Source organism: Athene cunicularia (assembly GCF_003259725.1).
Source record: "Athene cunicularia isolate RWA chromosome 4 unlocalized genomic scaffold, athCun1 chr4_part2, whole genome shotgun sequence".
In the NCBI taxonomy this organism is placed as follows: domain Eukaryota; kingdom Metazoa; phylum Chordata; class Aves; order Strigiformes; family Strigidae; genus Athene; species Athene cunicularia.
The window spans coordinates 14,422,092-14,434,653 of NW_020799099.1; the positions used below are offsets into that span (position 1 = coordinate 14,422,092).

The following is a 12,562-nucleotide window of genomic DNA, read 5'->3' on the forward strand; positions in this document are numbered from 1 at the left end:
GCAGGGTCTTTCAGGCTTTTTATTAGCACTAGTTTGGAATTCACAGCATGAGTGAATTTCCTGAGTTTCCAAGAACTATTTTCTTACATTGAATTGGTCTACTATCTCTTCCTTTTTGGCTGAATTCTACCTCTATTGCTGGTTTTCAGATTCAGGGCCCTTACGTAAATCCATTTATAAAGAGGATTGCTTTGATCCAACTTTGGCAATATCCAAGTGATTATACAAAGTCCGCACTCTTAGAGTGTAGCACATGAAACTCAGACCTCATCCATGCTAGAGGTATGTAACACAAAGGCCCAGAAGATGCACACACAGACTGCTAAACCTGTAGCAGCAGTGTGCTGATTTATAAGCCAACAGAAGAGATCTTTGGCAGCAGGCTTCAGCAGGGTCCTAAACCTAAGGTTTTGATCTGAGACCAAATTGAAAGAACACAATGAAGAATGATCAGTCGAGTCGCCACATTCTGCAGCACACTATAGCACAGAGGTGACCCTGAGCTTTCCCAGTCACGGCACCACCGACTCAAGTGCAGGGCTGAGGACGCTGCCAGCACTTCCAAGTCGAGAAGATGGCCTAGTTAAGTGTGTGCCAGGAGCCAGAGTGGCACAGGCACGTGGCAGGTGCCAGGGGTATGTACAGACCCCAAACTATGTGAGTTAGGGGGTGCCTTCGCAGGTGCAATGGCTGTTACCATAGTCCCATCCTGATAACCCCTTGCAATCACCACCCAGATCCCTTACAGTTCCTTTTGTAAGCACCATCAGGCTGTCTTTGACTGCCCAACTGCTGCAATATGTTCAGTTTCTCCATGTGAAGGAGGGAGATCAGTAAAATATTTACAAAATACAGAAGACAGAAAGGGCAATTGCAGAAGACTAGTAAGTATTTGCTAAATAGGAAAATAAGTCCCTTAAGTCACATAAAAGTCTTGATGTCAACCTCCATGGCACTGTAAACTTGAACTAGTATCCCTTTTTAGTAATACAGCCTAGCATGAGTGGCAGTATTTCTGTTTCAGGCTAATCCACCTTGTGCACTTGTTCCATCAGAATCTAGGCCTTGATCACCTCTATCAGATTTTCCAGAATATCCTTCTCCTGTAAAGTAAGTAAGATATTATGACCCAAAGAGTTGTCGCAGTGAGGTTTTGAGTCAGATGCTCTGCATGGGATTGACTGTCTTGCATCTTCCACTTGAAAGGGAAATAGTTCTCGAAGACTTCATGTCCAATGTAGACCAGGATTGAGTTCATTCCTGAAAGTAAGCACAGGTCATACCATCAGAAAGAACAGGTATGAGCTTGCTTCAGAGTAAGCAGGCAGAGGCATGCCAGGCTCACCTAACAGAGTAGCACCGAGACAACAGCTAATGTTACTTGCCTCAGACACGCTACACATGTGTTTTCAAATAATCTGAGGGTTTTTCTCCCTCAAAACGTTTATTGAAAAGAAACATAGACCTATACGCTATATTAAAAATACAACCAAACTGTCATCCTGCAATTTTACTGACAAGGAGAATAATCACAGTTACTGTCTTCAGGGTGGCCAAATGCCAACCTATTTTGTGAGACCTATTGCCTTTGCAAACAAATGCTGCCTGCCCTTCAAAGCTCTGGGATTTCTGGTAGGAGATATAATACCATGCTGTTGCCCTACCCATCTTCCTGTCCAGACACCAAAGCTGCTGAAAGGTTCCCTCTGCTGTGGGTTTTCATTCTGTACTAGGATGTTTGTCAAGAGCCCAGTGTGGTTAAAACCACAATGGGATGCTTTGGGAGACAGGCTTATCTAAAAACACAGACACAGAACCTACACAGCTGCCCAGAGGATTTCATCTTCTTCAGAAGTGGTATGACTCTGTTGACAGGCCTTTGAGTTTCCCATTAGGTTACACAAGTCTCAGCAGTCCTCTCCAAACCCAACTATGAACCAGTTGTGGTGTTTTGCTTGGTACTAGGCAGCTGTTCCCTGGGACCTTAACTCTGGACCAAACTGAGAACAGTCATTGGGCAATAGCAGCTCCCAGCCCTCATTTAAAAATGTGACAGTCCCTCTCTCCTAGATATATGGACTCGAGTGTCCCAGTTCTATGCAAAGATTCAGTTCCAAGTTAATCATTCTGGCATCCTTTGGGTTACTTCATTCTAAATACCAACTCTTTTAAAGACAAGGGAAGCACAGAAAACATAAAAGGATAGTACCAGTGCAGAAAGAATTGAAAGGAATATGTTTTCTGCCATGATTTTACTCACCTGGGTAGAAAAATGGAGCACCTGACCACAGTCTCTTGACATCCACAAGGTAATATATGAGCAATAAGAGGATGAAGGCAAAGCAGCTCATGGTTGTCACATAGGATATTGACCTACACACATTTTCAGTAGAAAGATTATTTAGAGAACTGTGACACAGACATCTCAATATAAGAAGGGTAAAACAATTCTCCAAAGTAAAATAGCACTTTCACAAAATCATGTTAAAAGTTTTATCTTGTTGCTTACCATAAGTTCTTGTTTATGGGAATAAACCCTTCTTCTTTAGAACATTTTGTCAAGATAGCAGAAATAATTCCCTGAAATAGAAAGTTGCTAAAGTTTATATAAAGTGGTGCAACATGTTTCAGACATACTAAGTTTGCGTTGCTTAAAAAGACATGTCCATTAAGGAGCTACTAACTCTCTGCCTTACCATTACTATGCTCCATATGACAAAGCGACTCATAATTTGTTTGTGCTGGTCTCTGTAGAACAAGATAATTTTTCCTGCCTAATGTAAGAAGAATACAAAAAATTAATGCCTGTAAATGTAGCTACATTTCAAGAGCCAGAAGTATTTGTCACCAGCTACCTGTGCGAAGACAGAGAACACGAATAGGATTTATATAAACTGAGTGGCTGAAAGGCTCAGAATGGGAACTCTGCAAAGAATGGACACAGCTGGGGAAAATATTTAAATGCAACCCACTCAGCAGCAGAGGTGCACCTTTCCTCCCTTCCTCACTACTTTTCCACTGAGGAAGGGGACAAGCAGCTGTGTTAACACCATGTGACTGGAGATCTGCCTCCCTCAGTAAGGACTGCACAAAGGAACACCACCACATCGACTCCCCAGCCAGCCCCAACAGTTTCTCCACAGTGCCATGTCGCACCCTGGCCAGCTCGGAGCATACGCTCCTTTCCATGCACCACTGACCAACGTGTCCTGATGACTCACTCATTCCTCAGAGCCACGCTTCTGTTCCCAGCTCTGTCCCGCTGAGATTCCCAGTCAGTTTTTACCCAGTGCTACATGCGGTAACATTCCTTTCCCAGGACAAGTTTCAGTTTGGTTAACAACTGCTGCATAGACAGAAAAGCCAGTAGTGACTAACTAGAACTGCACCCAAAAGTGTCACAATACCCTGTTTTAAACACATGAGCTGTGAGTTTTTGATGTCGGTAACACTGATGTGAACCCCTGCCTCCCTCGTGCCTGGGAAGGTGAGCACACCCACAGCACCTATGCAAGATGGCTAACACTGCATGTCAAGTGGAAAATTGGCAACGGAGAACATGTACAGCTGTGACCTTTAAAACTCTATGTTTAAAATGAAGCTGTGAAGTCTATGCATCTCTTGGCCCTATTTTCCAATATGCAGAGCCAGCCTACTCCCAATATAAGCCCAACCTTAAAACAAGCAAAGGAGGTTTCTGGGTGGAGATTTTGCAAGATTCTTGTGTCCATCCCTTACAAAAACTGCAAAAAAGTCTTAGTTTATCTAATGCAAGCTACTGCCAGGGTAGATTCCACTTCTCTGACACTCATCTCAGGCTAAGTCAGCCTGAAAGCATTGCTCTGGAAAAGGTTTTGTTAGAACCAGTCTCAGCCTTGAATAAAGAAACCAAGTTGCCTTCCCACTCCCAAGATTCCTTCAAATCTTCCTATTATAGCACATAGCCAGAAAGAAAAAAGGTACCTGCAGTCCCAGAAATGCCATAAAAATGGTATTTATGGTCCCCAGGATCCCTTCAGGATCATACGGCATCGTTGTCTGGTAAATCACCTTAGGGAGAAAAAAACAGTTGTTACAGGGCACCTGAGCAACCATTCTCCTTTCTCTTCCATCCCCCTGCATGTATCATTCCCCAGCCCCTCCTGACAGCTATGTTCAGTGCTTGCCTGCAGCTTCATACTGCAAACCAAAAACTACTTACACTCGAAGAGGGATGCTGATATATGTGCTTTTCTCCAAGAAGCAAACGATCAATGTAACCAGCCGCTCCTCCGGTGCAGTTGGGATAGTTTCCAAAGTCTCCAATGCCTCCAGGACCAAGATAGCCCCTAGGACAGAATAAACAGGTTATGGCACAAGTGTTGGTATGCTGCACCTGAATACTAGCTGGTCCACTGGCCAGCACACTAAATGTTCAATGTTTTCCATGGGCAGAAGCACACAGTGAAACACGGGTCCTGCATGACAGTTGGCTGATGGCCAAACTGTTTTGATCGTCCCGGTGCCATGAGCAGCTGGGTCGTGAGAGGACAGGCACTATCAGGAGCCTAAAGCAATGCTTCAGTTCAGGCTTGGCTACCCAACCAGCTGCTCCACCTGCTCTGCAGGTGCTGACCCTTTAAAGGGGCAAAGATAGAGACAGGGATGACATTGAGATGATCAGATACTGCTGTACACAGACCTCAGGGAGATTTTAATCCTCTTCTTTATATAGAAACAATGATGTCACCTTTATGCCACCTAGTACTTTAGTACCAAAGTAAAGGAAGTTTTTTCACATGGTGAATGCTTCCCTTAACCCCGCTGTCCTAAAAGCTCTCCTCTTCATTCTTTCCCTATGGCTATAAAATGTATTTTCTACTCAGTAGAAGAAAACCAATCTGATGCCCCACAGAAAGTAGTCTGAGTGCAGAGTCTTACCTGGGACAACCTGGCACTGGTAACAAAAAGGTCAGGCAGAGCCAAATCACTTCTAACATCAGAATGAAAATCCACTGTGGCCAGTAGGGGAGAATATCCTGCAGAGCAGAACAGGGCGTCTCCTGCATGAGATGGAAGGAGGGGGGTATTATTAGCTTGGTAAGTAAAAACCATGCCCTTGGGGACATCCTGTACTTCCTGGCAGACAGTCCCCCAGATACAAGAGGGAGCTGTTGTCATTACAAAACTGGGTTCTACCAATGGACCTTTCATCTTCACAAATGATTTCCAGACACTTAGTTACTTGGGGGAGGGGGAGAAAGAAACCAAAACAAAAGGCCACAATGTTTTTTAGCTTGGAAAATGTCAAAAGGAATTTTGATTCATGAGTAGAACAAAAGCCTTTTGGGCAAACAGACTCCAGAAGGGCCAAAAAGCAGTATTACTTTCCCCTGCTGTGAAAACACACTGCCAAAATTAACTGGACAAAACACGGGCCACGGGACTCAGCATAGAGATGCCTGTCCCTGGCGTCCTTTGGCAGTGGAAAGTCATCAAAAGTGCCTGGGAATGCCTGCTTCTAAGTACCATCTGAATGGATCAGTGAAATCCTCAAATACAGCAAAACTAGATGTGATAAAATGCAGACCAGGACACTGAAGGGTGCATGTTCCCTGAAATTTTTGCCAGGTCACGCTGCACTACGCATCAGGTAACATGGCACGTGTTTTCTCATAATTTCTCATGTGTTCTTTGTGCCCAAAGAAGAGCAAAAGCTCCCAAACCGTACTCCTGTATCACTTGTCATCTCCCCACGTAACTTACCAAGGCCCCGCTCTCAGCCCCAGCTCTTGTAAACAGGAGTTCGAGAGTAGCAACTACCAGGTATGTGAATCCCAGCCTCTGGAGAACCCCAGGAATACGCAGATTATCCCAGGACACTGGAAAAAACATGGAACAGGAACAGACATGGGCTCTTTTATAAATGCTAAAAAGCTGCCCTTCTCCAGGGAGAGCTGAGACCCACTGTACCTGCAGGTACAAGGGACAGTGCCACTCTGCCACCCCACTTTCTATAAATCACTACCCTGGGCACATCACTACTAAGGTGATAAACAGTGGTCAGCACAGGGGTCAAAGAGAGAATTGCATCAGTGCAGAACTGAACAGCATTCTACAGGGAGGATACCATCGAACTGCCCCCATGCAGTTGGTCAGTACAGCAAGGCTGACACTCTTTTCTCAACAGCCCAGCCAAGGAGGCAAGAACAGCTGCAGAAATGCAAGGAGGAGAGCAAGTTTCACTCACAAGGTCCAAGGCAGTAGTTGGGATTCACAACTATGATTCCCAGCAGTATTAGCAGAAAACTTCTCCAGAGGATTTTCCCAAGCACCTTCCGCTTGGAACTTCCCCACCTCAGCATGGAGCTCAGTGACAATGATATCGATGTCCCCATGATGAACACAAACCTGGAGAAGAGAGCAGATGGGAAATTGGAGCTGGATGATGTCTCATCACACATATGTGTGACAGCAAACACTAAAGCCCACAGAGTAGCCTGCATTGGCCCAACAGAAATGCATGCGTTGAGTGAAATTAGAAAACTATTTCCTCTGACTACTAGGAATTCCCAGACAACAGAGCTTGCACTATGGGACCTTTCCGCCTCTTTCAGTCGTCAGTTGAGGCAATAAAGTTCAGGGAGGTAATTGCATTGGTCTTTCTGCAGCAATTCATAGGCCACCAAAAAATTCCATTACCCAAAATTAAATTAGCTTCTTCAGAGCAGTAAAACACAAGCTGCAAATCTATGAATCAAACTCAGAACTGACCTGCTCCTCTCCTCTACATTAGGTTCACAGTCCCAAGTCCAGTTCTCATCTCCAAGAGTAACCACAACTGGTGTGTATTTTAGAGAAGCATGCTAGGGGCAGATGGGATAATTGCTTTCCCACAAGACCGCTCTCTGGTTATAGAGAGACTAACTTAATCCAAAATTCCCTTGGCTATTTTACCTCTGGACACACATTGGTCCAGCTTTGAATCTTGCCAGATTAACTGCCTTCAACACAGCAGCATGGCAATGAGCTCCTCACTTCCACTACCAGCATAGCTCTGAGCCTCCCACTGACATGGTGTGCAGGGAGCAAGGAGGATGCCAGGCAGCCAAAAGCACTTAAATCTTCTACTGGTTCATAAGGATGATGCCGTTATCTTGAGGCGCAGACTCCTATCCATCATTTAACACAAATTCACCCCTCCAGATACATTTCCACATGGAAGCAAGGTGCACACAACGTTCTCCTTGCATTCCTTAACATGAAGAATCACTTGACACAAGAACTATTCCTTGGGAAGACTTACCATGGAAACACCAGATCTGCCACTGTTAATCCTACAGAGAAGTACAAAGGAACACATTATTTACCTCAAACCCTCCCTAAATTTTAACAACATTATTGTTGAGTTTCCAGAGGAATTGCAGGCTGCTTGCAATTATTTGATTCCCCCAAATCTAAAAGACATTATAAACAAAACTTACAAAGAACTAATCATCTTGCTTCACTGCTTTTACCATTCTTCAAAAACGGGGTCAGAACTGATTGCCATGTCTTGGGGAAAGATTTCAGGGATGGGATCCTTGCTGTTCTCCACTAGGGCAGCACAATGCCCAACCCCTTACCCATCAGCTTGCCAATCAAGACATTATGTTTGTACAGCATCAAGCACCATCAGTTGACTGTAGTCATTATGGAACACAGAAAAGTTAAAGATATGAACTGGTGTCAGAAATTAAAAGATCACACAGACTGTGATCAGAAACCATCCTTCCCTGTGACGAGTAGGACTATACACTGCTTTGCCCATTAACCTGACAGGCCAGAAACCCTGCTGAGGCAAACTGGCACAGCATCCCAGCCTTCAGCTGAGCAACAGCTCACAGCAGCAGCTGCAGTGCTAACCATATCTAGATACTGCTGCAGTTAAACCCAGATTAACTGTTTCAATTGTACTTTACCATTCCAACTCTCATGCTTGAAGAACCAGTATTTTCCTCCTCCATAGTTAACAAACACCATAATTATAAGAGAGAGCCTAAAAAGACAACAAACACACACGAGTATCACATGTCAATGAAATACATATATATGAACACACAGTTAATGTTTACCCCCATTAAAACATTTCTAACTGTGAGATCTGGTTTATTTTATTTTTAAAGCATGATTATATACAAGGTTCCCAGCTTTGCCAACCAGGAAGCAGCGTTTCAAAGATCATGGGTGGTGGTGAACCAAAGTAAGCTCCTTCACATAGCATTTTTGCACTGAACATATGTTATTCTTTTCCACCCTCTGCCACAACTTTAATGTTTCCTCAAACTAGATCAACTGTAAAGTGTTTCGGAAAATCCAAGAATTAAAACCTTGATTATCTTCCAAGTAAAACAGACCCCCTTGAACTATCCATCTGCTATATATTTCCATACACTGTCAAACCACCATTGGAAAAATATGATTCCCCTTGGAAGAGCTTACACTCACCCTCGGAATGTGTCCAGGGAACGTAGCCGCTGCCGAGAGGCTGCGCTCCACAAACGCGGGGTGGGATCACTGCTAACGGAGTCTGTTGTGTTCGGGGACCCAAGCTCCTTTGGGAACAAACCAGACACATGAAGGGCATATCAGCAGCTGCATCAGCTGCCTAGGGAACAGAAGTCAGCAAACCGCATACTTTCACATACTGTGTTTGTCTTTGTTCTCCCCATCTTCCTCTTCCTTTTGTTTCCCCAATTGCTACTTCTAACCCCTTCATGGCTCCACCATGCTGCAGTAATATCTGCAGATCTTCCACACTCCACCTTTGACCAGGGTGGAAACAACAAACGCAGTGAAAAGAGCCTGTGTTTGACACTCATGAGAGTTGGGTCCAGTCCAGATCAGCCACAGACTTGCCATCTCTGAGCACTGCTTTACAACAGAGCTGAGCAGATCCAGATTCTCAAACAGGATCCATCCCATCCCATTGCCACTTGTCTGACACCACAAAGAGGCTGTTTAGAGAGCTAAACCAGCAGAAAATGAATCCTTTTAAACACAGGAGTGGCTAATTTCCAATCGAGTTCCCTAAATCACTCTGATCAGCCCCAGTGACAGCATAAAGCAGACATTGCTGTAATGTAGCTATGGTGATGAACAACTACAAGAATTGCTGCAGAGCTCTGCTTCCAAGTCTTTTGATTCTAGACAGGTTTGGACCTCCTAGATGTAGAGCCCAAACTGTGATGATCTATCTATATTCTAGTACAAAACATGGCTCACTCAGAAATGCCAGCTCTAGGGCTGCCAGAGAAATCTTAAGTCCTGCTAAAATTCCTGCGTACTGGAAGCAGACATGAAAGATGGCATTTCCTCCCTTCCTTTACATTGTCTATGTCAGAAGGAGACAGTTTTTTCACTAAAATGTTTGCTTCAAGGGAACTAAAGAAGGCACAAAACTGTATGTGCAAGACTTGCAAGAGCTCTGCTGGGGATCAATCCACTCAACTTGCATGGAAACCCAGTCTAGCACTCTCCATTGATATAGAATTGCCTGTCTGGCATCAGTAAAAGATTTGCCAAGAGGAACATAAACAGGGCGAAGATGATTAGCCATAAACAAGTCCCTAAATATCTGGATAGTGTGTGTTCCTCAGAGGTGAAAACACTGTGGAATGTAAATTAAAGATACTACTCACAGAATTAATCAGACGATCAGTTTCTCTGGAGTTCAGTTTCTTGTAAACCCAGTTTCTAACTGGATCAATTCTGAAAATTAGTAACAGTTTAAAACACAAAACAAGAAGTATTTTATAGCCAATTTCATCTTAATATCAACTATTTAGCAGCATAAATCAAAAGTTGAGAAGGTCCCCTTTTCTGTTTTCCCAGCTCACATATGTAACACTGTACCTGGGACATCAGTTCAGCTATGTAATTACACTGCCACAAGCTCAGGTTCGGGGGCTTTATTCTCGGGCTGTTTACAGGCGGGGACAGCTCACATCATTCAGCACCCAGGATGGAAGGCTACATATGCTACACACGCTTCACTCCCAGTGACTTGTATTGCCAATTCAGGGCTAAACCCAGGAACAAGTCATGGGAGGGTGAGGCAGGGTGTGTGCGAGCTTACAGCGGACGTCAGCTGCTCTGCAGTAACTGCTCCACATATAAGCTAACAAGGCCACAAGATATTCCTCAAGGGAAATCGTAGCACTCTGTTTTTATTATCATTTGGACATCTACCACAGCCTTATTTGTACATGGCAACCTGATAACAGGATCTGATCTGCAAGCAGTGCCATGGTGGGACTGAAGCATTATCGCATGCATGTTTTTAAACTGGCGGGCCCACTTCACATGCAAGGAGGTGTTACAAGACTCTTCACTTACTTCATAAAAAGGCGCCCAACAATCAGGATAGCAAGGATCCCCATGTAAACCAGGAAAGCAAAGAGAATAGCTATGTGAAAGAGAGAAAAACATGACTATAAATGACCTAACAAAACCATTCAGCAGCTGGGCTTGGCCAGGCAAGACACAAACGTGACAAAAAACCCAACTCACCAATCATCACACCACCTTCTCTGTGCAATACATATCCCCAGCCCGAGTGCCAAGGAAAAAAAAACTAAAACAACACACCAAAACCCCAAAACAAAAGCTGGCTAGTTTAAAACTGCAGCTCAGTGACTGCACATCTCAATATAAAAAAGGCAAAATAAAACTGCACTGCATCACAAGCCAATGGTGAGAAAAGAGTCAATGTGCTGTAAGTTCTGTAGAAGAAACTAGAGATTCAGAAACAGCCTCAACATGAAGAAGACAGGGTAGGGGGTAATACACCACACTTGCGAGCATGGAGAATTTTCCCTTTACAGCTGGAAAAGTGGAGGGAGTAAAGAATGACCTAACTTAAAGGAAAAGAATGGAGGAGACGTAGATGAGAGTTTGAAACAGCCTGGAAAAAGAAATGAACAAAAAAGCAAGATGTGAGGTTTAAAATGAAACGTGCAACAAAAAACAAAAATCTGAACACTATATGAATTGTTTCCCATTTTGTGAGAGAAGCAAGACAGAGGGAAGAAGAGGGAGGATTCTGTGTACATACATAATCATGCAGGGAAGCAGGAACTAACTACAAAAATATCTCCCTGTATGGACACATACCCATCGATTTTTCTGGGCTAATCCCTGCTGCAGAAAGGTTGTGGTCATGCAGTATAGCAGGTGAAGAGGCCTGATTCTGGTTAGGGCCTCAAGACAGATGTATAAAACATAAGGACATAAGATGCTGACAGAGAAGAGGAGCAAGCCCATGACACATCTTCAGCACAGCACGAGCGGCTGCACAGACTTTTTAGGAAGTTGGTTCTTCTGGGAGACATGCACATTGTAGAATGAGAGGGGAAAACAGAGCATTACATACGGAGGTAGCTGTTGATAGGGCCTTCATTGATGACTAGGTCACAAGAAACAGTTTTGGTGCTTGTACTTAGGGTCTTTACCACAAGGGAATAATTGCCAAACTCTCCAAAATGATACTGAATCCTGCAAAGGATAAAGGAAACGAAACTTGCTGAGCCATCCCCACTATGTGCAGATACCGCAGCAGCATTTGGCGGGCTGTAAGCCTGAATGCCTGTAGGAAAGGCAAGCTGAAAACTTGGCCTAACAGCATGATCTAGCAAGGAGCTGCCTCGCTCTGCCTTTGCCAAGCATTACCCTCCCCTAAGCCAACACAGATGCTTTACCGCACGTGTGCTGCCTACCACATCACCTGTCTTCTTGGACTACAGACTCTGCAAGAGAAACCAGGTGCTTGCTGCTGCTGGCTCACTGCATACCACTTCAGTTCCTGCTTGTGCCTAGATCCTTCCAGCACAATTACAATTACGCCACAGTTAGAGCAGTGGGGTGAAGGCTGAACTCTAGGTCTAAACAGTCAGGAAAAAGTAGGTGATGAGCAGGCAATGAACAGGCACACGACTTCAAGAAAGTAAAAATTAGAGGAAAAAGCTATCCAGGTGTTCCCTGGGGCTGGGCCACATACTTGCAGAGCTCTCTGTCACCCACAGAGCTGTTGAGCAGCAGGGTGAGCGGATGCTGGGTATCGACCATTACCGCCGCCGTGCCCGGATTCCTCAGGCTCCCGTTGCTTGGCGGGACAAACGCCAGGAACTGATACAAGCACTGTGGAAGAAGAGGGTGAAGGGAGCTAGTTAGCGCCCAAGGAGAGTGAAAGGGGGACCTGCTTCGCACAGCGACAACAGAAAAGACTGGGAAGGCGCCCAGGGGCTGGAGCAGCTCCCACTGCGGGGCCTCCCGGCGTGCCGCTCTACCACCGAGACGGAGCAACCCAACGAAACCACGGCCACACGCCAGAAAAGCCAAGCAGCCCGGCCGAGGGCCGGGGCCGGGCTGTCAAAAGCGGAGGCCGGTGGTTGCCCGCCCCACACGCACACGGCGCAGACCCTCCGCAGCTCCCTCCGCTCACCTGGTGGCAGGAGCCGGAGAGGGCGGCGAGGCGCAGGCCCTGCGCGGGCAGCTCGTTGCGGACGAGCAGCAGAGCCTGGTCCATCCGCCCCGGGGGGCGCCG

At 45.3% G+C, this 12,562-nt stretch overlaps 1 protein-coding gene across 5 annotated transcripts; it reads right to left on the bottom strand.

The window, feature by feature from the left end:
- Positions 1–5: 5 nt before the first annotated feature.
- HGSNAT (heparan-alpha-glucosaminide N-acetyltransferase) lies at positions 6–12,556 on the bottom strand. 5 transcript variants are annotated; one of them, XM_026848199.1, is made up of 17 exons: positions 12,461–12,556; positions 12,017–12,156; positions 11,393–11,514; positions 10,357–10,426; positions 9,660–9,729; positions 8,467–8,573; positions 7,941–8,017; positions 7,286–7,316; positions 6,230–6,390; positions 5,746–5,861; positions 4,921–5,042; positions 4,202–4,328; positions 3,964–4,050; positions 2,697–2,774; positions 2,510–2,580; positions 2,261–2,373; positions 6–1,260 (listed from the first exon to the last, which is right to left on the bottom strand). In XM_026848199.1, the coding sequence occupies exons 1-17, from the start codon at positions 12,542–12,544 to the stop codon at positions 1,079–1,081; spliced, it is 1,758 nt and encodes a 585-aa protein (XP_026704000.1). In that variant the 5' UTR covers positions 12,545–12,556; the 3' UTR covers positions 6–1,078. The 5 variants fall into 5 exon arrangements, with proteins under 5 accessions (XP_026704000.1, XP_026704001.1, XP_026704002.1 ...); XM_026848200.1 differs by lacking the exon at positions 10,357–10,426 and having other exon boundaries at positions 9,660–9,718; XM_026848201.1 differs by lacking the exons at positions 10,357–10,426; positions 11,393–11,514.
- Positions 12,557–12,562: the final 6 nt, after the last annotated feature.